At 34.8% G+C, this 24,737-nt stretch overlaps 1 protein-coding gene across 4 annotated transcripts in view; it reads left to right on the plus strand.

The window, feature by feature from the left end:
* The window catches only part of smash (smallish), a 478,903-nt gene that overhangs the window by 433,670 nt on the left and 20,496 nt on the right, over positions 1 to 24,737 (plus strand). For all 4 annotated transcript variants that reach the window (XM_085956529.1, XM_085956532.1, XM_085956531.1 and 1 more), the window contains 4 exons: positions 8,860 to 9,060; positions 12,961 to 13,103; positions 22,203 to 22,344; positions 22,980 to 24,419. In XM_085956529.1, coding sequence (XP_085812655.1) covers positions 8,860 to 9,060; positions 12,961 to 13,103; positions 22,203 to 22,344; positions 22,980 to 24,419 — 1,926 coding nt within the window. The remainder of the gene's footprint in view (positions 1 to 8,859; positions 9,061 to 12,960; positions 13,104 to 22,202; positions 22,345 to 22,979; positions 24,420 to 24,737) is intronic.

Genomic DNA, 24,737 nt, shown 5'->3' on the forward strand with positions numbered 1-24,737 from the left:
TATTTTAATTACAGGGACAGTCAAATTAATTGGGCAGTATTAATAATCAATTTAACTCCTTTGCGAGACCCTGTAAAAACCCTGTCTTTCCATCAAATCGACTTTTAACTGCTATACCGGAGAATTACAGGATGCGAAGTCTAAGTCGAAGTCTTGGGTAATTGCTCCTGTGACATTAAAACATATTGGTGATTCACACCGAGCGTAGGGTTCCGTGATACGCCCAAGGGCCAGTAACTTAAATGTTAATTAATCATCATCAACCGGGGTCGATCCATTGCTGGATGAAGCCCCCCCCCTCCCCTTAGCTCCTTCCACTCTTTTCCGTCCCTAGTTCTTTGCTGCCACGTACATCTACCAAACTTTATCAGTTCGTCTATCCAGCGGGTTTTAGGGCGTCCCTGTATGCGTTTAGTACCCCTTGGATACCACTGTATAACGGCATTTGTCACGTGACATGTCCAGTCCATTGCCATTTTATTTGCTATCAAATTACGTACTCTTGTCTGCTTCCTTATCCATTTGTTTATTGTGTGATCTTTATGTGTTATGCCCAACATGCATTTTTCCGTGCCACGTTATGCTCATAGTAATTTTTGGATTTCTCTTACATTGAGAGTCAATGTTTCACATGCATACGTGAGCGCTGGTAGCACTCATTGTGTGAACACTTTATGCTTAGGACACAGTGAAAGGTCGCTTTTGTTTTGCTTATTATTTACACGACTCTATATAGACATCATAACCATGACCTCCAAAAACTTTATGAAATACTAAACAACACAAGAACACTACACAAAATATTTTATTCTGGCCATAATGAAAATTATAGATATAAATGGAGGGGGGAAAAATACTGACCAGAACTAACTGACAATAAAGTGATAGGGTAGTAGATATAATAAAATAATCACGTGCTATCCCTGCATCTATATTTTTGCCTGTTTGCATATCATGGCCATTACAATAGTCACTTCATCGCCCAAGAGACAGCAGTACCTTTAGCATTAAATTCACGTGGCCAGGCAGATTGATTTCTCAACTTATCGAAAGTTGATAGTCTGACCCGCCATGGCAACTTTCGATTCATTGCTGAGGCATTTTTATTCTACGCCCGTGATTGATTGTTGACGCGATATTACTATCAATCGTCTACCTATTGCCCGCAATCAGTCATATTAGTGCATAATATTATTCTGTATAAGTATTAATTAAATTGCCAAGGTGTGTGTATGTGAAAGATTCTGAACATAGCTGAATCAGTGTTTTTTTTATTATTATTAATGCTAATGGTAGATATAGTAGATATAAAGTGAAAATAAGACTCTTGTTATGTGGTATACTTATATGTGGGTGGAGATGGCTGTGGAGGTTTGTTTATTTTGCTATTTACAAATAATATTATATGGTGTATCCTCGTTTTTCGGGTCCATGTCCTTTAATATTGCACAGATTGAATAAATCAGTAGAAATAGGTACTGTTTACATATCCCAAGCGCACTACTATTTTCAAAATGTTTTTTTAATGAATCAGCGTAGATTTTTTTTTTAAATTTATCTCCATACGGTGAAATTTATAACTTAAAAATTCAAGACGTTCACAACATCCCATGAAAAAAATAAGAAAATAGTGCAGTAGGTACAGCAGGTATTTTTTTAGTTTATGGTGTTAACGTGTTATTTGTTATTGGTGGAAATACATTGTATTAATTAAAATAAAACAATACATATTATTATTATGTACTTAGTAGGTAAGGTACTAATTCCACTTAGTTCAATATTAATCACGACCGGTTTTGTCCGCTTCAAAGGGGCATTATTAACTGGTAAAGAATATACAATAATACAGACATTAAAATTTGGCATACCTACACTGTGCCATTATAGGTATTAGACCCTTTAACAAATTATAAAATATTAATTCATAAACTTAGCGCTTCGTATCCGGACCGCCCCCTAGATTTGATTAATATAATGTGTAAATTCTACGAAATAGACTTAAAATCCGCCGACCAATCAAAATCTTGTTCATGAAGATGGTATTCAAGAAGTTATATTTCCTAAAATGTATATAACTAATTTATCGACCATAAATTATAATCATGATCATCTAACCCTAACCTCTCGTTACAATGACAATAATAATAATAATTGATAATCTCATTTCACCCGGATTTAAACGCTTAAAATCAGATCATTTTCGTCTATGGTTCTATTCGATTAAACCCAACTGAAATTGGCGCAATTATTTATGCAGTGACAGTGACCGACTTACTCATTAGCCAAATAATCTCTTTTAACTAGTATTAGTATGTCTGTTGCACTTGAAAGTATATTAATTTGTTACTCTTTTGTGCCCAACGGACTGTAAAAATGAGGCCTAATCTTGTGTACCTACTCTCCGTTATCGTTTACAATAGATCTCTGCTTTACCATCTATTTGTTAATAGAGAAGTAGAATTTCTATTCACTGATCTAAGAGGACTACAATACAAGCAATGCGAATATTAATAAAGTATCATTACACGTTAATTGGAATATGCCTAACTCCATTCCCGGCGCAGTTTATTTCATTATTTTATTGTGAAAAAATACAACAGAATTCAGGAGGTTTAACTATTGTCAATCGTATATGTAATATTAATTCAGTACTACTACTACTTCACTCAGGGGCATAGGACAAGCAAAAGTTCGCGCCATATCCATAGGTCCATCAGCAAAATTTCTCCCGCCATGTCAGACCTGCAGCGCGTATGACGCTTTTGTAGCACCGCTGCAGGGTGATGAAAGGCCGGCCACAGCGACGGAACCCTTGGGGCTGTGCCACAAGGGTACGAAGTGTCGCGCACTCTGGCGGTATCACATGTCCTAGCCACGTGAAGCGTCTCTTCGTGATTACCTCAATCACCGGAGGTAGCCGTGTCCGCTCACGAACTCGAGTGTTTGTAACGCGGTCGTACCAATGTACCCGTAAGATTCGGCGGAGCCATCGATTTTAAAAGCTTAAAAACCGAGACCTATGAAGCTTTGTAAGAAGACTAATTCGGTACCTACATAATACTCGTATCTTAAATTCCTCTACATTAGTTTTTTAACCGATCGCTTTTTCGTCTTTCACGACAGATTATAACAAAAAAGGATGTGTCCTTAGTTAATTATAGAATTAGGGGAGATTTTATGCATTCGACTAATTATTTAATAATTATAAGATAAAAAGAACTTTTTATATACAACGTTTTTAAATTTTCTAAATAAAAATTTAAATAAAAAAAAAACAAATAATATATAATATCTACTGATTTCCATAGTAACGCACGTATATTAATAATTTAGTTGCTAGAACCACCCTCTTAGCAACCAATAATAGTCTTTTACTTTTTACGGATTTTTCTGAAATAACTTTCCATACAAAACATAATCAACTGAAAATGAATTTAATTCTGCTTAAAGATGGCTAAGAGTATTAAAAGAATGCATTGGCATCGTGTTCTGGTATATTCTAAAAGTTTCAAATGCCTAGCTAGTCGGGAAGTTAGTTAAAAATCGATCGCAAGATTTGTACTGGACAAACAAGAATACGAGCTAATAAAAACGTTGTAAAAATATTGATATATCTAGGTACTGGATACACCAGTCCATGCAATATCCGAACAAAAGAATTGTTACATTTTTTCGGAAAATGTGATGGAAATCTGTAAAAATCGACGTTATTGCAATCTATCTATGTAGGTTTCAGTTTTTTTTTTTTTTGTTTTGTCTTTATATTATGAACAACTGACGCGGGATACACACGGTTTGGCCAAGAAAAATTTATAATAATATACAATTATTAACGCAGTTTGGAAATTGACCCTTATTATGATGCAGTTAGAGTTAATTGTTACGTCACGTTCATCTGTTCATTACGAAAGATTAAAAAAAATATGTAAGAGATATTTCTGGCGAATTAAACTTTGGTGTCATTTCATTTTTCACACACTTCAATCATTTTAAATAATAATAATAATAATAATAAGCACATACGTCAATATTTCAAAATAAATAATTATTATGAAGAGTTTTATTTAGGTACCTAATGTTAGTTTTATTTTATTATTTCAACAAAAAATGTTATTCATGCCTGAGATAAATTTGAATAAGATTCCATAGTGATCAACTACTGTGTTATCACTTAACACGTGGCTCTCAAACTTTTTTAAATTTTAAATAAACGGATTTTCATATGTTATAGTCATGGCCCCCACAGGGGGAGGGCTGATAGAGCTCTAGCCTGGGGGCCAGGGCTTAAAGGGGGCCCGGCATGGCAAGTCGATCAGTGAAATGGGAAAAAACACCCAACAATTTTTTTCTTATACTAAAAAAAGTCGAATGCGGAACTATTTTCTGATTATTTATTAACATTTAAAAATCTGTAATTTGACACGATGATTGATATAATTAAATGATAATTCACGAGATGAATTTTATTTTATAATTATTTTAAGTGTGTTTCCAGACATAGGCTTACAACATTTTTATCGATTTTGGTGAAGGTTTCCACGCTACTTGGGTACCACAAAAGGAGGTCGCGATCAGTGCTTCATAATATTATGCTGAGTGCCAACAACTTAATAAATCAACTGGGTTTATTTAAAAATCGCTAAAAATACACGGAATACCCTTAATCCTGGTGTTCCGTGGAAACTACTTGGGGAATAATGCTGTAGAAAATCACACTGCCCTTGGCGATATGTAGGGGGGCCCTCCATAGATACTGGCCTGGGGGTCCGTTTTAGGATGTGGGGGGCATGGTTATAGTATTCAATCTCGAGAATTCAATTTCAAAATCCTGAGATTAAAAAATCTGTTCGAGATTGCAACCCATAATTACCACCTATTTAGTCGAGTTGCTAAAGATGTTTTATTTAGAAGAAGGAAGACGCGGATAAAAAAAATGACCACCTGTGTTTTCTTCGATCGTTATCCATATGCGCGATAAGATATTATCTCTTATGGTAAACTACGCGAGATTAAATTTTCCGTAAACAACTTTATTCGCGTAATTAAGCATATCGAACTAACGCGGCATCTGGAATGCACAGATTATCTTGATGGTCTCTGAGTAATTAAATATCTTCTTATGCCATCAGCTGTTTTTGTATACCTACCGGAACTGAATATGGGTGTAATGTTATACGCTACTTTTGTAATTGATACTCTCCAGTGTAGGTATATTATGTATGTTCCGTTACGGTATCAGTTCAGTTATAAGAACCTGTTTTGTACATAGTAATTTAACAAATTTGTCCTTAATTAAAATTGAATATTGGATATTATATTGTTGCATACCACCGACGTTAGCAATTTGAAAAGAGTTGACTTGTTCCTCTTGTGCTTTTAGCCCCTCACTTACTTTTTGTTGCATTATTTTTTTATTATTACAACGTTTTTATTAGGTCGTATTCTTATTTGTCAGGTGGTTGTTTATCCGGTACAAGTCTTGCAATTGATTTTTAACTAACTTCCCGACTAGATAGACATTAGAAACTTTTAGAATATATCAGAACACAATGCCAATGCATTTTTTTAATACTTTTAGCCATTTTTAAGTAGAATTAAATTCATTTTCAGTTAATTCTTTTTTGTTTGAAAAGTTATTTCGGAAGAAATCCGTAATCCAATCCACTATTATTGGTTGCTAGGGTCCTAACAACTAAATTATTAATATATACGTGCGTTGTGTCAAAATGACATTTCAGTACTATTTCTATCAAATATATTTTTTTTGATCGTTTAAGCTAGTCAAGTCAAGTTTATATGATTCAACAGAAAATTTAAAAACGTTGTAGGTATATAAAAGTTCTTTTTATCTTGTAATTATTTTGCTTATTATGGTGTGTGAGCAGTCACACTCACACTATTGGGAATCCCTGATTTAAAAGTACAATATTATAATCGCTAGTGTATATTTTAATTATAATAATGAAATAACATCGTTGAAGTAGAACGTCCAAGGTTTTTGTTTAATGTTCAAATTCAACCGGCCCTTTATTCTATTATTACAAAATATCTCGGGAAGTTTTGTTACTTTGGTAATTTGGTGTATTAATCCAAGGGCAATATTATAATAATAATATTTCAACGCCGCGGTAGACAAGAAATATCATTTTATTTGCCAGCTGCAATTACTGTTTCCTCTCGAAACTTCGGATTCATGGAAATGACACCACCGTATATTGACCATACTGACGACATAATCGTTTAATAAAAATGTCACTGTGAAATCGGGAGTCTGAAATAACAATTTTATTTCTGTATCCGGATCGCAGATACTGTAATAATCATTTACCAGCGAACCCAATATAATGAACCAGCATTGGACACATTACAAAGTATTATTGCATTGCCAAAATAACTGAGCTGAAAATTGAGAAAATATTCTTTATATACCTATGATAGTTATACTTATGCAGTTTTTTTATCAGTGACGGTAAGTAACTCACGTCCCAAATCATATTTACAAAAATGCAATTATTTCCAATAGTTTTGAAATATTTTATTGCACTGTATTGGGCCCACTTTTGCTATACAGCAACGATGTCAAATATATGTTGAAATTTCTTTTTTTTCTAATAATAATATATAAATAATATAATAATTATATTATATCTGTGAGATAATTATTTTTCTGATTTATCAATAAACGCAATTAAGGGCACCCTTACAGTTGCAATTGACGTGTTTTTATCGTTTTTCATTTTGAACTTGTTCAATTAAAATATAACACAATAAATTATATAGTACATACTTACTTGATACGCATATTTTGTTTTAAGGTCACAAGTCAAGTGATTAATGATTTTTTTCTTCCAGTTTTCATTAATAAAATAAGTAATAACTAAAAATGACAATGAAAACCTGTCATCTATTTATAGAGGTGAAGCTTTTGTTATGTTACTGAAACTAATGACTTAATTGGTAGCACATCAACTTAATAGTATACATAATTACAATCCTACCCACAATAAGTACAACGTTTTTAAATTTTCTGTTAAATCATATAAACTTGACTTGACTAGCTCAAACATAGATGTTATAAATATAGCTCAAACGATCAAAAAAATAGTACTTGATAGAAATAATACTGAAATGTCATTTTGAGATTTCATATTGATTTCCATAGGAACGCGCGTATATATTAATAATTTAGTTGCTAGGACCCCAGACCCCTAGCAACCAATAATGGTGTCGAAATAACCTTTCATACAAAACATAATTAACTGAAATGAATTCAATTCTACTTAAAGATGGCTAAAAGTATTTAAAAAATGCATTGGCATCGTGTTCTGATATATTCCAAAAGTTTCAAATGTCTAGCTAGTCGGGATGTTAGTTAAAAATCGATTGCAAGATTTGTACCTTACAAAGAACCACCGGACAAATAAGAATACGAGCTAAGAAAAACGGTGTAAATAAATAAAAATGATTATCAGCATTAATGTTCAGGTATTGTATTTATATTCTACCTTTTTTATACTATGCGAAAATAATAACTAATAAAGTTCATATGGAACTCTGGGGACTGGGTGGTTTGTATTAACAGATTTTTGGTTTTTCGAAAAATGTATGTCAGCCACTTACTCAACTTATTAGATGCAACTCTTACTCAAAACACAAATTGCAAAACAATATGTATATTTTCCAGACCTATGATTCGATCCTTGGACCCATGCCATTATTATACTTTTACACACTTTTTAAATAACGACTTAAACATAACTGTGGAATAGGCATATATTTACATATTACATATTAAATTTATTTCTCTTTCATACAAACTATCATCATTATCTGCCGAGATTAATCAATTGGTGAATGAAGCCCCCCTACCTTATTCTACTCTTAACCCCTATCGCTGCTACTTATTTACATCTGCCAAACTCGATTAACGACATTGGTACAGTTTTTTTCGAAGTATTTAGTTTATTAAGCACGTACCGCGTAATAATATATATAGTATGTACATCTATTCAGTTCATACGATACCGTTTATTGTTGTTTATGTCACTCCCAAATTCCTGTTACATTCCTTGTGATGTTTTAATATTCTGCACATTGATTACGTCGTAAGAGGTGCAGCCGGGTTTCTGATCCTCCTCTCAAATACTCTTGATAAACTGTAAAATTAAATATAAGCCAGCGCTTATTATTCCACGGAAACCATCTAATATTTAAGTATTCTCTAGATATTTTGTCGTAGGTTGCCGTTGCCTGATTTCCTAAGCTATTACGTTTGCTCTAGATTTTGACGAAATTGGCCAAATTGTGATGCTACTTATCTTAGTGTTGTGATGTTATCCAAAATATGTAGGTAGTAGATATTAGAAACAAGCTACATTTTAACAATTTCGGCCTTGATTTTGTTTTGTTTCTGGAAAGTGTTTAAATTTAGAAGAATAATCGACATAAAATAAACACTCAAAAAACCAAGGAGGTTTAAAATGTTGTCACTGATGTTCGACTTTCTATTCTGGAAGGAATTTCTTGAATCTGCGAATGAAAATTGTTTGTCGGATGATTTTGACAAAACGATCCGATTTTTTTATATATTTACTCAAAAATTTGCTCTTTAGTTTAATTTTCTTGAGATTTCAAGAGATCAATTAATAACAAGTTCTAGGACTGCCTCATATCAATGAACTAACCAATTAAAATCCCCGAATTTTACGCAAATCGTCAAAACATATTGTATTAATGCGTCATACAAAAGCGTATTCTGTAAAGAGATGTAATTGGCAATACCTTGAAATCTTGGAGCATTGTGAGAGTGACTACTCTTTCGTTATCTGGTTACTTAATTGGTTTTTCGTCTTCTTTCAGATGTCAGCCGAGAGTACGGAGTACTCGGCGCGCACGCGCATCACAAAGGCGACGCCACCAAAACCGGCGGCCAACCCGCTGCAGTTCATCAAGGTGGGGCCATGCGACCTCTATCGCTCGGCGCAGGAGCAGCTACGAAGATCTGAAGAAGTCAAGAAGACCAAGGAGGTGAAGAAGGAGGAACAGGAGGACTGGCAGTCGGTTAGTAAAAAAAATATACCTACCTAAACTAGCGCTAAAAACTGCAGAACGATTTGATCCTGAATGCATCTTGTGCACATCCGCCCATCTTTTGCCTACTGGACTTCTTTTGTGGATCCTGTGGAAAGCTTTGGACGACATAAAACATAATATTACTTACGTATATAAAACTGAAGACCATGACAGGAATAATACAAATAAGGGAAACGGGTTTCCTTCTAGGTGTCTCTGTAAGAATGTGCGATTCTCCAGTCTGTAAAATATATGAAATAAACTTGATAACGTGTTTAATGTGTGTGTGAAAACCCAATGAGGGATGCGGAATATGTTGATTACGATTACCAATCAATAGGTAATATCTATAGTTTTCGGTTTATTACTTGTTGTCTCTTCTTCTACGATGGTTTAATTTTCCGCCTCTACGACTCTCCATGCTTCACTGATATCATCCAGTCGTCTACTAGCAACAGCTCCTTGGCGTCCCTCCCCACAATGTCTGTATCTTCAACGAAGTCTCGGGATGCCATCGAGCATCTTTGAATTTCGGGAGTCACTGATAATAATATGTTGCCCATCTAAGTCAGAACAATTGTCACAGTTTCCTGCGATCGAAAAACATGAGCTGAATTCACTGTTTATTTTTTACTTAAATTTTAACATCAGTGGCTGATACTAATATACCTATGCTAATCTACCATTAAAATTTCTACCGATTCCACCTTTCCACCGATAAGGCTGACTGTTCATTTTTTTCAATATTATTTAATTCAATTATTATGCTAGCCAAGGAGGTGGAGCGGGAAAATTCAATATTCGTGTGCGGGCACGAAGGTCGAAACAAAGACGAAGGGTTTTTTTAATTAGTGGTGGGGAGAGGTCGCGCGGCGTCGCACGCAGAGGCATCTGCATGCGCGCGCGCGTGATAGCTCTCCGCCCTTTTTTCGAGTCATTCCGAATGCGGCGCACGAGTCTTTTATCATAAATACGGTGACCACATTCATGATTTGATTATTGATAAGTGATGACCTAAACATAATGTTCCATATTATTACACCCAACATTATTTAGCAACATGTCTTCCTCGTTTGCCTTTCCCTTCCCCTCCAAAGCTCCGCAGTCATCTTAGCTGTTTTCTCCCTACAGTTTCATTAAGTATTAGTTTTGTATACTTAGTGAATATGTAATATATTATACATACTAGTCATACATACTTATCAATTCGTTGCAATTACTGAATACGGAAAGTCAGGGTCAGATTTATATTTAAAGGAGCCTGGGCTAATTATTATTTAGGGGGGCCTTTATTCTTACATTGTTTCTTTTTCGCAAATTACTAAAGCTTGTTATATCATTGAAATCCATTATTTTTTTTTAAATTTCAAATGATAAGACTGATGATTTTTATTCTTAACAATGTGGTAAATGACCTTTCGCCTTGATAATATCATTACTATACAGTGAGAAAAATTATGAATCATTGTAAAGGTACTTCGAATTAAATTGCACAATTTTTAGCTTACCCAATAACCCAATATCTGGAACTAGATCCTTAAGATATTGGATTATTGGAGCTTTGCACTTTACCCGTATGTATGTCCAATATGAAAACATCAATATTTTGTAACCGTCACCGTTGCAGAGCCCCTTCCTTTTACTTACACGTACAATTAATTATTGTAAACAACATTTCTACTTGGTTAAATAAATTTATCTTCTTCTATTGGAGCCAATGACATTAATATGGACTAATCATCTGGAAAAAAAATGACACTCACTTTTTTGTCGGGTCTGCCGAATGGCATAATCTGTTCTAACACCATTACAATAAATGTGATATTGCTATAAATTCCCGATGCTTTTTGTCGGGTCTGCCGAATGGATCGGTTCGAACGGGTTCGCTCAAATGAACATTGACACTAGAAACAATGTTCTAATGCCATTACAATAAAGGTGATATTGCTATAAATTAACGATGCGTGATATCGCATAATGGAAATTGCGTGACGTCTACCTATACATGTGCGAATGTCACTATGCACGAATTTACTTGCTAGCTACTGTATTGAGTGCGTTGTCCATTAATAATGTCATTGATTGGAGCCATCTTCTATCGAAGATTAGCGACCAACCTACAGTGCACCTTCTTATCCTGGGCCAGTCGTCACACGCAGGGAAGATTCAATTTTCGGTTGATCTCCATCGCAGACTAATGTCTACTAAACGGCCTATACTTATTTGGGGACCCTGGACAACAGCCCGTTTAGCCTTATTATAATATAAATCCAGCCATACTGAAATCGTAAACTTTTCAATCTATGTGCTATGTCAGTGCTCGCATACAAAACTAAAAGTAACATAACATGGCGTGAAAATGTATGCATCGCATAGAAACTAGCAAAATATACACAATGAATTGTAAATTTTCCATAAATAAGCACGGAATTATGTCATTGAACCTATGAAATTAGAAAACTAAGCCCATTGCTTTGGTGTAATGTTTAATTGGATTGTACGCCATTACCCAATCGACTTATTTAACTTATCAATAATTACACTACAAGTACCCTAATGTGGGAAGTTATTAGAAATTATTATCTTATTGGTTTAGTCATAATAAAACTATTAACTTTCTACCAATTGAATTTGGAAGTACGTAAGTAAGTTAGTCGATGTATATTATATAGTACTATAAAATTGTAAAATAATAAAACAAAAATGTCGTATTATCCCTTTCCATTTCAAAACGTTGGTCACCTCACTTTTGACTATGCGTTTTCAATAATAATGATGATGAATTTCAAACGGGACTACGATCAACTTCTGCGTTGAAGAATTTTAAAATTATAGTCTAAGATAATTTTATGTTGTGTTAAGTCAGTTTTTAGATTATAAAACCATTTAATCTTATGTCAACCCGTACGTAAGTGCTAATAATTTCGTAGTATTAAACCGATTTTCATCGCTCAAACATTTGTCAATTTATTAAGAATGCTATATCTTATTTACCTAATGTAGATATTGACTTGGTTAATTTTTGTTATGTTAACGTTAACCATGAATTAAAATGGTAATATAATATGAGTTTGCAGTATATTATCTATTTCCGAGTATTTTAATTTTTAATTTCAATTACCTACGAATATTTTTTTTATAAAAATTCATTGTATCTTCAATACTTTCAAATGTTCCGTTGCGTTTATTAATTTTTAGGAGTTTTATATTGAAAACTGGAATATACATGTGATTCAAGAACGTGGCAATGTTCTTTCAAAATATCCATTCTTAATATTGTTTTAATAACATTTTATTTATTTATTAGCCGAAAGTACCCGGCTTTTCTCGGGTGTGATTTATGTTATTTATTTTGTCATCTTGGGTTACATTAGATTAAAATGACCTTTGTCAAGCCTTTCTGTGGCCACCGGGGGCCATGTTATTTTTAATATTTTCGTATGTATCATAATATGCACTAAACTTTATGACTTGAACGAAACGCGCATTTAATATTGGTGATATTTGAAAACATTCAGAAGGGCTTTGTATTTTTTTAGTTTTATGGCCGGACCGTCGTTAAGTCGTAAATCTAAACAGGCTTCAAAGCATTTGTCTATGGCGTCTGGGTTTCACATTTATATTTTATTAATTTGTTGTGTGATGCCATATTTAACAATATGCCATGGGCATAGGGGGTGGTGTTATGTACCCAAAAGGAAACAATGAAAAACTTTATCCACGTAATGGTTATATTAAAGATAACGATAACTGCTAGTGAGTGCATCATATGGGTCAAAGAGTCATGCTTCCCAATAATAAACCATTTTTGTATGCACAAAATGTATTCACGAAATAATCGATAGTTTAGTCTTTATAAGTAAATATAAACTTCTCTTCTTTCTGCAGAACCTGGACAATTGGAAGAGTTCCCGGCGGAAGCGCGTGGAGCACATCATCGAGCGATGCGTGGAAGTCAAGAGACTGGAGGAGGAAGACCACGAAAGGAAACGCCGCCGCTCCAAGACCTTCAACGAGATGATGGAGGACAGGTAAAATAATACGCATTGTTATGTACATTACGTAATGATTCAGGCTTGCAGGTTTAAGTTGCCACATTCATTTTAGTTTTAATTTATTCGCATTACGTTAATTCGGTTACAAAAGAAACGTTTTGGTTCACACCATTATTATTTCTTGTAATAATAATTGCGGACGCGTAGGAAACACTGAGTGTCCGCCAATCACAGATTTCGTTACAAAACGAACGATTCGCAGGTTTTTTTTTAATTGGTGTTGCAGATTTCTCCGTGACTGAAAAAATTCAACACGTTTATTATTTTTCTTCTTGGTTTACAGTTTTGCAAAATTTGTAACCAGTAATGAATTAAGCTTTCTCGGATAGAAATTAAACCGAAATCCGAAAGCCTGACAATCTATAATAAATATAATACATATAAAACAGGAAAGAAAAGGAATCTCTTCGAATTGTTTAAATTTTCAGTATAAATCTCGTTGAAACTGACTTCCTATTCTATTTTAGTGTTCGAAATAAGTAAGGTAATTCAATCCATAATCCGTATCGAATGACGTTCATCCGTTTTGGTAACAAACGAGCCACCGACAAAACAATTGTGTCACGTCATGTCTGTCTACCGCTGAACCCGCTGGAAGCCACAATAATGAATTATTGCTATCGAATGAGTGAACCATTTCGACAACTTTAAAAAAAGGTATATTATTTAATTTGTAAGTATTCACCATTTTCTATAATATAAAAAAGAAAATGTGTTAATTTTATTTGTAAATTCTGTGCTACTTTCAGTAAAAAGTAATCACCTGTCAATGAAATGATTGAATCATTCAGAGTGAGTCAAATGAATCGTTCAAACAAAAAATAATAACATGACATCTCCATCGATTTGAATGGTGTTTCTTTTTTTTTACGTCGATGAATTCACTCATTTCCAATCATTGACGTAATATTATTATGATTAGGTACATTCGTGGATTGCTAACTGTGAAAAATAAAATAATACCAAAATTTTAGTGTGCCGAAAACATCCTATACTTATTATATTATTTTTTATTCTTTCATAATAAACAATGATGAAAGTGACAACAAAATTAAGTCTGTCTACTTCGTAATCAGGGCCGAATTTATGCTTGAAGGGGGGGGTTGGGCTAATACATATTAGGGACCCCAGAAAAACAAAAACAAAAACAAAACAAACGCATTTTACAAAATGTAAAATGTTTTTAATATCTGTATTTCTTTTTTCTGTGTGATATTGCACTCTTTCAACAACAAATGTTTATACTGATCTATCCAAAATTGATGATTTTTGCATGTCATAATGACTGAACACAACTACAGTGGCTTCTGATATGTATATTTTTTGTACATAGTAAACAAGCTGCAAATTCATTTGCGCAAGGGCAGTTGCTTCGTTTGCCCCGTGTTTTCTCTACCAAGTTAGGGGTCCTGGGATAGAGCCCCTTTAGCCCAATGCTAAAATTCAGCCTTGATCGTAATAAGGGTGAATTTCGAAACTGCGTTAATTTGTATACATGCATATATGTTTTTTTTTCTCGTCAGTGCATCAGTGTCCTAAAGCTACATGTTCATCTTGTTATTAACTGTTTGTCCTTAAAACTGATCTATATCCGTATTTAAATGAGACTAAGGGTGATCCTTACAGATGTCAATAACCTTTTCTGGAAAAGTGCCAATTTTTCTGTTCGGATATTGTATGGAATAGTGCATCCGTGATGTAGATATACTATTATCAATATTCTCTATCAAGTAAATCATAACAGCAATGCAATTATGTGTAGCAACCGGCAGGCATCGGTTATTTTGCCATAAAGCTAGTGCATGTCTACCGGATGATTGATGACAATAAATAAATAAATAATTTGGAGTAAGCATATAGCTTATTCGTGGGGGCTTTCCCTTTTGAAACTTAGGTATATACTATTACCAAATAGGTAAACATCCATCTGCCAGTTTCTCAATACGGAAACAAAATAATATCTTTTCTGACAGTTAAAAATTACTTAAACCGTTACAGTTTTACGCAAACCATTTCCAATTTACTATTATAATGCGCTTACTATTTACTTTTGTGTTATATTTTGTTTGAATATCCGTACCTATCTAATTATATTTTTTTCAGAACGCCTTTTTCTCTTCTTCTTTAAAGCAGTTTAGAGAAATTTAATCACTAAAACGATGTTTCGTTATATCATTATTGTGAAATCTTATGTTTTCGTTACACTGTTCACTGCTGTCTCTTTTCGTCAATATAATGAAAATATGAAACCGCATGCAGTTTATACCGTGTGCCATACTAAACTTATGATTTCTGTTCATGAATATAATATATGTTCACTAAGTTTGTAAGTTCATGGTATTAAATAATGCGATCAAATGCGTGTAATATACTATAATAATAATAGTAATGATAATAATATACGGTTTCAGTCTATGAATGGCCTCTAAACTTATGATTTATATTCATTACAATATATTTTCACGAAATATGTATATAAGCATTTGATCGTATCCGTTTGTACACTTACAAACCTTAGTGAAAATATTAAAGTTATCATATTTTTTACTTAATTTTATACCATACTTTCCAGTTTCCCTCACCTAGGTTTTTTTCCGATTTATAAACAAATATGTATTTCGATTTTAGTGTTACCACCATATTTTTTAATGGACGTGCGAAATCGTAATATGTATCTTTTCTCGTTTTTGCAACGTGATACTACCCTCTGCGTTGAATGATTCTTTGTTATAAAATAATGTATTTTCTTTTTCCTTAGACACCACAAATGTATCCCGAATCTCAGGTTGAAAGCATGCACTTCATATTGTGTTACGGAAAACAAGTGTGATTCATACAAAAACGTCACTGTACCATAAACACACAGCAAGGCTCATGTTTGCCGCTTGTATTTATTTAAAACAATGAAATTGAATCCTATTTCCATACATGTAACGGTCTAGAATTTCTACATATAGAAAGAGTCCTGTCATGTTCTCGTATACACAATGTACATATACAACAAACACTGATACCTATAATCCATTCCATATTCAATCAAGATCGCGATTAACTCTGTTTACTCTATGATCACGATCCAAATTTAATATAATAATGCCTGCGTTAGTGACATCTCTGTACCTACTCCATAACTTCAATAAGAATCAGATTTTAAGGTTGTGTTCCCTATTTCCACCCGCTATGTATTCTATTATGCACCCTTGGTGGATGCGCGGTTGCCTTCCATGACACTATAAACATGTCAGAATGGAAATGTTTTAGTACCTCACTTCCATGTCCAGCGACGTGACTTCCGTAGAGCATCAACTCTGCACCCAAAAGAAACGTATTGTTTTGCTCAGCCGACAATATTTTTTGACAGTAGGTGTATTCTTTATCATTATGCCTAATACAGACCAATATATTCTGTAAAAAATATCCATTGTATAAAAACTGTTTTAAATGTTTTTATACATCTGCCATTTGTTTTATCAACCCTGTACTCAAAAGAAACATTGTTTTGCTCAACCGTCAGTTTAATTTGTGACTATGTATTCTATACCATAATGCCTAGTACCTACAGACCAATATATCTATCTGTAAAAATATCCATTGTATAAAAACTGTTTTAAATGTTTTTATACATCTGCCATTTGTTTTATCAACCCTGTACTCAAAATAAACATTGTTTTGCTCAACCGTCAGTTTAATTTGTGACTATGTATTCTATACCATAATGCCTAGTAGGTACCTACAGACCAATATATCTATCTGTAAAAAATATCCATTGTATAAAAACAGTTTTAAATGTTTTTATACATCTGCCATTTCTTTTTGTATTAAAATGTACGAGTATCTTACTATACTTTTTGATGAAGCGATTCTATTATCTGCTCGGTTCTCAATGAGACTATACCGATGCAAACTGACCCAACTTGGTGAAATTTAATGTAACATGGCGTAAACGGGGTCCAGTTTATCGATACAGTATTGGAATCTGGTTTTCCTTCAAATTCTCGAATCTCTTTGGTAGGAAATTAATTATTGACTATCAGGAATTGACTAGTCCAAATAAATAAATATGTTATTATTATGCCGCAATGTGTGTAGGCATTTCGATACGGTCAATCAATGACATTATTAAATGGACGACGCATTCAATACAGTAGCTAGCAAGTAAACTCGCGCATTCGCATGTTTACGAAGACGTCACGCAATTCCATTACGCGATATCACGCATCGGGAATTTATAGCAATATGACCTTTATTGTGATGGCGTCAGAGCAGTGTTTCTAATGTCAATGTTCATTTGAGCGAACCCGTTCGAGCCGAAACTTTCGGCAGACCCAACAAAAAGCATCTGGAATTTATAGCAATATCACCTTTATTGTAATGGTGTTAGAACAGATTATGCCATTCGGCAGACCCGACAATAAAGTGAGTGTCATTTTCTTTTCCAGATGATTCGTCCATATATTAATGTCATTGCGGTCAATACAAATTTCGTATTCATCGTGGTTATTTCGATTCGCTATCAATTTCCGCACCCAATTGATCAATCAACGTCCGATTCTTGATAAATCGGTAGTTTCTTTCCTATTACCAATAAAAGTAATAATATTTATAATGCTATACGCCGAGCTATTATGATATTAAAAGAATTTCATAACTGTAATAATGGCGAAACTCTCGCTTCAATAAATTATTGCGGTTGGCAATAATGGCCGACGGTGCGGGGGAAATGGCGGACATCCGCTCGCGTTCCCGCCAATAATTTCACATTTTTTCGCGGATATCTCCGCGACGGACATAGGGATGTGCTAACAGAATCGATTCTTTAGTACTTACAACGATTAACGATTTAATCGATTTTCTTAATAAATAGTTACAGATTCAATTATTTTCCCTAGATGCATTTATGGATACCTCGCACTTACTATCGAGATTTATGTAAGGACTTTGGCACGCAAACTACTCTACTTGATGTTAGTCAAATGAAAATTGTGCCGGCTGAGAAATATGCCTTATTGAAAACTATTATTCTACCCGCATCGGGTATTGCTAATTTGAATTCGGCCAGTAAATAATCGTTTGTTAATTTCCGGTAAAATGAGCAGTTTTGCCACTTTTCTTTGAACAAAGACACAAAATTAATAGGAACTTGCTTACAATTTTACTTTGCATGGTATTGTGGAAAAATATGATATAAATATGTAATATGATAAATAGAAAATATGTTATTTTCAATTGTTACGTCTATCTTATAGTACGCATTGAAGTCACATAATCAAACCGCGCATTCAATATTTGAGGATAGTGTGGCACGCTTTGTGTCCCTTGGTGTTATGGCCTAAAGTAATAAAGCGAACATTGTCTTTAAAACTGCTACCACACCCGCTGGGTTAAGCCATTTCCTATTAATGTTGTGTTTCCTGGCTATGAAGAACTAATGGTATGTAGATATAGATATACTAATTTTGGTTTATTTTAATTATTCAGTATGGTTTTACGCAAATAATATCTGATTTAAAATTTAAGTTATTTTATGATGAAATTATAGGAGATTATTTTATATGGCAAATGATTTATACTTGTAGTTATATGAAAAATCGATTGAAGAATTTTATTGGTATTTTGATGAATCGATTATTTGTTATTTGAATCGATCTTTTTACATGATTCGAACATCCCTAAACTGAAGTATCGAATAATACATTATTTTCGCTCTTAGTTTTTGCACCGATAATAATTATTATTGTGATTTTTAGAAAGTATCGACGTTGTCCGATGATTCGATTAAAATTAAATATATTTTTTTTAATTTCAATACTTCAATCGCGAGATGTCGTAACTGGAATGATATAATTTTATTAATGAATTAACTTCTTGGCAAAAAAAACATTAATCTAATCTCCGTTCAAGAGAGATTATATTATTGTCTAAGGGCAAACAAATTAGGTAGGTATTCCAGTTTCGCGAAAATGTCAATTTGATCACAAATGCTTAGTGCGTTCCAATTTTAAAACTCTACACACATGTGGTGATTTTTCTTAGAACGAAAAGCTTTCCATGCGGAAATTGCAATTATTTACTTCGTCAATGACGTTCGACTTCAATCAGTTTGCGTCTAAGGTACTTAGTATTAAATTTCTATTTTGCATATTATTCATTTCGCAGCGGCATATTAATCACGTTCGATACAAGTATTATTATTTCATTAATATAAATAATAATAATATGCCAAGCAATAATTACGACAGGTAGGTAGGTTTCTCGCTGGACGATACATCTGTCAACGATCAGCACATTCTATCAAGGGCGATTTTTTTCACGCAGATGACGCAATCGTCTCGTCAAAAGATTGAAAGGGGGCATCGAAACAGATCAAACCAGTCATAGAATTTATAAATTATCACAAAAATTTTAACAGATACGTTCACTAATTGAGAACCTATATAATGTTTTAGGTAGATACCCGAAGCATGCCTTGCATTTAACACCAAAAGGGCACATTGCATAACCACTCAAACAGATTCGTACAAACTACTACTATTATTATGTGTCATCATCACTGTTTCATTTATTTTTATTGTGGGGGGCTCAAAATCAGTCAGTGCGTCGGATTTCTACATCCCAAAAACTACCACTGCATTTTACTCCGCTAAACTGATAATGAAGTAGTATTTTTTATGATTATTTAATATTAATCAGTGGTGCCAAGCCAACTGAGATTCACAAAAATGTGCCGAGTGGAGTAAGAAAATAAGCTAAATGGCAGAAAAATTGCCATTTTTTTTGTTAGTATTTTAGTAGTTTAGATTTTACAGAGTTTCCCAAACTTTTCCTGCGATTTAACACTTTGCAAATTCTGAAATTTTAACGGAACACCTTGTTTATTTTGTAGGGTAGGTAAATAACACTTAATCAATAAAAATGAGAAAAAGCAATAATTATTTATTTAGTAAATTTTTAAATATAACATAAAATATGTGTGAATGAAGGTCTTCTTGACGTTCTTAAGAAAGTCAAACATGTTTGAATTTGTTGCAACCGTTGCAGCATGTATAAAACCACTACAGGTTTTCGCGGAACACTCTTGACGCCCCACGGAACATGATTTGGGAAACCCTGACTCTAGAAAATGCATCGGAAGAAACTGCGGCTATGGCTCTGTGCGCTAAGTCCCGTTTGCGGAATTATGACTGGAACCAGTTCGGACATCGTAATTGGCGGTTGGACATAATAATGTCCAATGAAATGTCACTTTCGCGGTTCGATTTTTGCTCACCGTCCGCCACGTTGGCGCTGCTAGCCGGTGATCACTTTCGTTTTTCGAGAAAATCGTTGACATCCTGCTTGACAGATCGGGTGCTGATTTCCCGCCTTTTTGCCTGTTGAATTTAAAAAATGATAATTCTTGACATGTCACGCCCAATAAATTACTTAATTAACAAGACTTGCATAGTAAAACCATGCCATTAAAACTACATAATGTTGACCAATTGAACGGACATGATTGATTTATGAATCACAACCAATTTTACAAAGTTTCTCTTTCGGCGTTTTTGCTTGATAAATTTTATTAAATTTGGCAGTAAGTTTGAAGCTTCGGCAGTAATTATTTTTGTTTTCCAAATCCCAATAAAATAACACAAACATTGACCCACCAAACAGCCATGCTATCTGCCGTGTAGCTATTATGTATATGGATAATGGCTCGCTATGTACCTAGTAACTACTAATGCCAACTGTCATTTGCAAAAATATGACAGATAGGGTAATAAAATAAACAGTAAAAAATGATAGATATTCTCAGAATTCAAAAAAAAAAAATTTAAGAAAGAAGAATTTCGTGTTTTAAAACTAATAAAATAAGTCATGATATGAATGCAGGAAAGAAGTTAAGTCCAGGACTTCGAACCAGAACTAAACCGAAAACCGGAAAAACCGGTTATTTTTGTCGGAAGGAAAACTTGAAACCGAACTGATATATATTTTTTTCTCTTCTTTCGACCATGTCCGATCCTAATAGGATCATATATAGGCCTTCACAGAGTAGAGGTTTGTATTAACAGATTTTGTTTTTTACGAGAAATGGGTATCAGCCACTTGCTCAACCTATTAAGTCCACACACAAATTGAAAAACAATATGTGTACTTGCCAGACCCAGGATTCGAACCTGGGACCCACGGCGTTATAGTCCAACGATCACCGTGGGTGTTTACTTGAACCGAAACTAAAAAAATAACGGTTCGAAGCTCTGATGTAGAGTCATCATTTGTATGTGTAAAAAAGGATAAGGTGCCCATACAATAATGGTAGATAGGTTCCATTACTTAAAATCAACTCAAAATACAAAATTCTTGAACTCAAAAATAAATCGAATTTATTTATTATGTCTACATAAAAATACAGAGTTTTCAATTAGAGATTTAAATTAAATTTAGCGTAAAGAAATATATTCATTCAGTATCGCTACTTAACAATAAACGTGCCCGTTTACTGCTGTTTTTCGCTGGCAAAAAATCACTATCATCGCTGGAAATATTTAATGACACTGAAGCACGCGGCGACTCTCTCGTATCGAACCCGAAGTGACTGACTAGTGGCGCCATGCATGTACGTATGTAAGTCTGGGCGGAATCCGGTGACAACATATTATGTATGCACCAGTGGCGTGCGGTCCATTGCAACGCAATTTTTTGATCAATATGTAGGTACATACATATGTATTTTTATTCTTTTTAGTTTTTTTTAAAGTGTGTTAAAGCAAAAAAATCAGTGTAAATAAAAAATAATCGGTACTTCTTTTAAACCGTGTTATTTCGAAACCATGCAAAAAAAGCCGTGCGAAAAGAGGATTGGGTGTACTTGAAAACTTTCTTTCGATGTGCGATACTGATGGTAATAATTTTATTCAGAAATAAATCCCTCGCGGTCAAGCAGCACATCACTTTTTGACCGATACTTTTTATCGAAAGCTACCTTACCTACTACCTAGTACCTCCCTACATAATATTACGTATGTACTTACAGGTAAAGCTGCTATTGGTAGTATTGTAAATAAAATGATTGTTTTTGTTTGTTGCTTTTAGGGCTGGTCGCCGGAACAGTCGTGCGCCGCTTCCGATTTACTGCGAGGAGGACAACAATGACCTCAGTGACCTTGGCATTGGCACCAGCAGTGCCTCAGGGAAGAGCAGCCTCTCCGAGGATTGCGACAATCACAGTCTTGCGGTCAGTATCAATTCCCCTGATATTCGTCGTAGACGTTAGAAATCCTCAATTATTGACTTAATATGCCTAGGACTCAAATTTTCAATATACAGCCATAATGCAATGTATATCTTCTTCATCGTATAGATATGGTCTTCAATGGCTACATGATTTTACTCTAGAAGTTAGCAATTGAGGTTGACCTAAGATTTTCCATTGCTAGGCATTTCGCTACCTGCAGGTTTCATCACAGATATCATCCATTTCACCATATTGTCTCCAGTGCGCCCTGCTGTTGCTCTCAGTCTGTTGAGGGATTTCAATTTTCGGTACCTATTCGAGACTGAATTCATTTTTAACCACATGGAAAATACAATATATATGACAATATCTCAGTCAACATGTTAACAAAATAGGACAAAAATCTTGTTAAGACATGAAGATGATTTGCAATGTAGGTAGAGTTAATTTTAACGAGCTGACCCAGATGTGTATGAGCAAGGTCGTTTATGAACTCCTTTTTTATTCTTCAGATCTGATGCTGCATCCTCATTTACATTTTCTTCAAATGCTTGTTTGCTATTTGAATAAGTTTTATGTTTTGCTTTACCAATGTGATTTTTGATAATCTTTTAATTGTTGTTATTTTCTTACAGAGTGATGGAATGGACTTGGAAAAGAATCACTCCGACTTGGATAATATGTCCAGCTGTGAAATAGGACTGAGGAAACTGGGCTCGAGTGCAAACGAATATGACACTTGTACAACGGCCACCATAAGCTCACCTGAACCTGAGGAATACACATACGAAGGGGCCATACAGAGCTACAAATCCAGAGTCATATCCAGGACACAGTCCTCCGATGTCCTCGCCTCCAAAACTAACGGCACGAATTACAACATGAAAGAAAAATCTCCGGAGATATTCACAAACGGGTCAGCGAACCTCAGGAGGCCATCTCTTGGGAATAAAATTGAAAATAAACTTTCGTCGTTTGAGCAGAGACGAGCTTCAAATGTTGACTTGACTAGCACAGAATCTGGAAAGAAACCTCTTCCGAAAGTTGACATCCTCAAGAGAAGAGAATTATTTGAGAAAGAAAGCTCTCCCGAGTCTAACGGAGTCGCTCCTAAAACTGTCACTCCGCGGACAGGTAACTTCACCAATTCAAAATCCATCAAGGAGCGGCTTTCCAATTTGGAAAAACTCACTGAAGACGCTATCACTACATCTAAAAATGCTAACAGACTTCCTGCCGAAGTCACCAGTATAAAGAACAGACTGTCTATTCTGGAAAAACATACTTCCGAAGCTGATAAAGTTCAAGTTAAATTGTCTAATGGAAGCCTTAACAAGGCTCCGTCTGTAAAGGATAGACTCTCTTCGTTGAAGAGTCAGAAATCTCAAGAAAAAGTGCCAAACAACAGTTTGCTGTCAGCTGGTATGACGCAGACCATAAAAGAGAGGCTGTCCAATCTGGATTCGGCCTGCAATAAAGAATTTGCTTCTTCACCGGAGAGGGAGTTCGATTTGAAGATCAAAATGAACAGCTTCGATGATTCAGAATTCAGAGAAGATTCTTCATTCGACAGTCATCAGACCAACGACAGCAGTGAAAGGAACAGTAGCCCGGAGAGCGGTCTGTATGACTCGAAACGTTTCCATCGCTCGTTGGACAGCCTTGACACCGATGACAATATGCCCGCTGAAAAATTCGAAAGAGTCCAAAGCTCTGATGATCTCTGCGGAGAAGCGGGAACTGGAGCAGATACGGATCGTGAGGACAGCGGAATTCATACCGGAGATGTTTCTTGCGCCGTGTCTCAAGCTGATGAGCCCACCGAAAATCTATCGCTCACTTTATTGGGAACATCTGCCAATTCTCAGGATACTGTCATTCAAGCCGAAAGTTTCATGAGCGATTCACCGCAGCCAGAGCTGGACGACCTCAGCGGCAAGGAAGAGTACTACCAAGCGGTCTCTCACGCCTCAGCGGTAGCTGAAGACGACCCGCCCACTTTGGATGACAACACAGAAATCTTCTTCGACCGCGAGGAGGAGGACACTGTCAAATCACTCGAGCCGGACACCAGTGTAAGTCTTCACGACAGTTCGGCCACTTCTGAAGTAGATAATGTGGTATTTGAGGGAAAAATGTTGATCCATGTGAATTTTAAAGAGATTTGCTCTAAAATGAACTCGATCGAAGTAGATTCAGCATCTAACAATACTAACTCGGCTTGCAACGGGAATAATGACAAGGCGCCCTGCGAAGGGCCCCTGGTGACGGTATCTGAAATGTCAACTAACAAATCTTCTCTCACTTCTAATACTTCTTTGCATACCAAACCTGATACTATTCATAATGCTGGTCATAAACCAAGCAAAAATTACAATAATGTCCACGTCAGT

This window comes from Rhyacophila brunnea, unplaced genomic scaffold (genome assembly GCF_057557595.1).
Source record: "Rhyacophila brunnea isolate RB1 unplaced genomic scaffold, BYU_Rbru_1.0 scaffold_6, whole genome shotgun sequence".
NCBI lineage: Eukaryota > Metazoa > Arthropoda > Insecta > Trichoptera > Rhyacophilidae > Rhyacophila > Rhyacophila brunnea.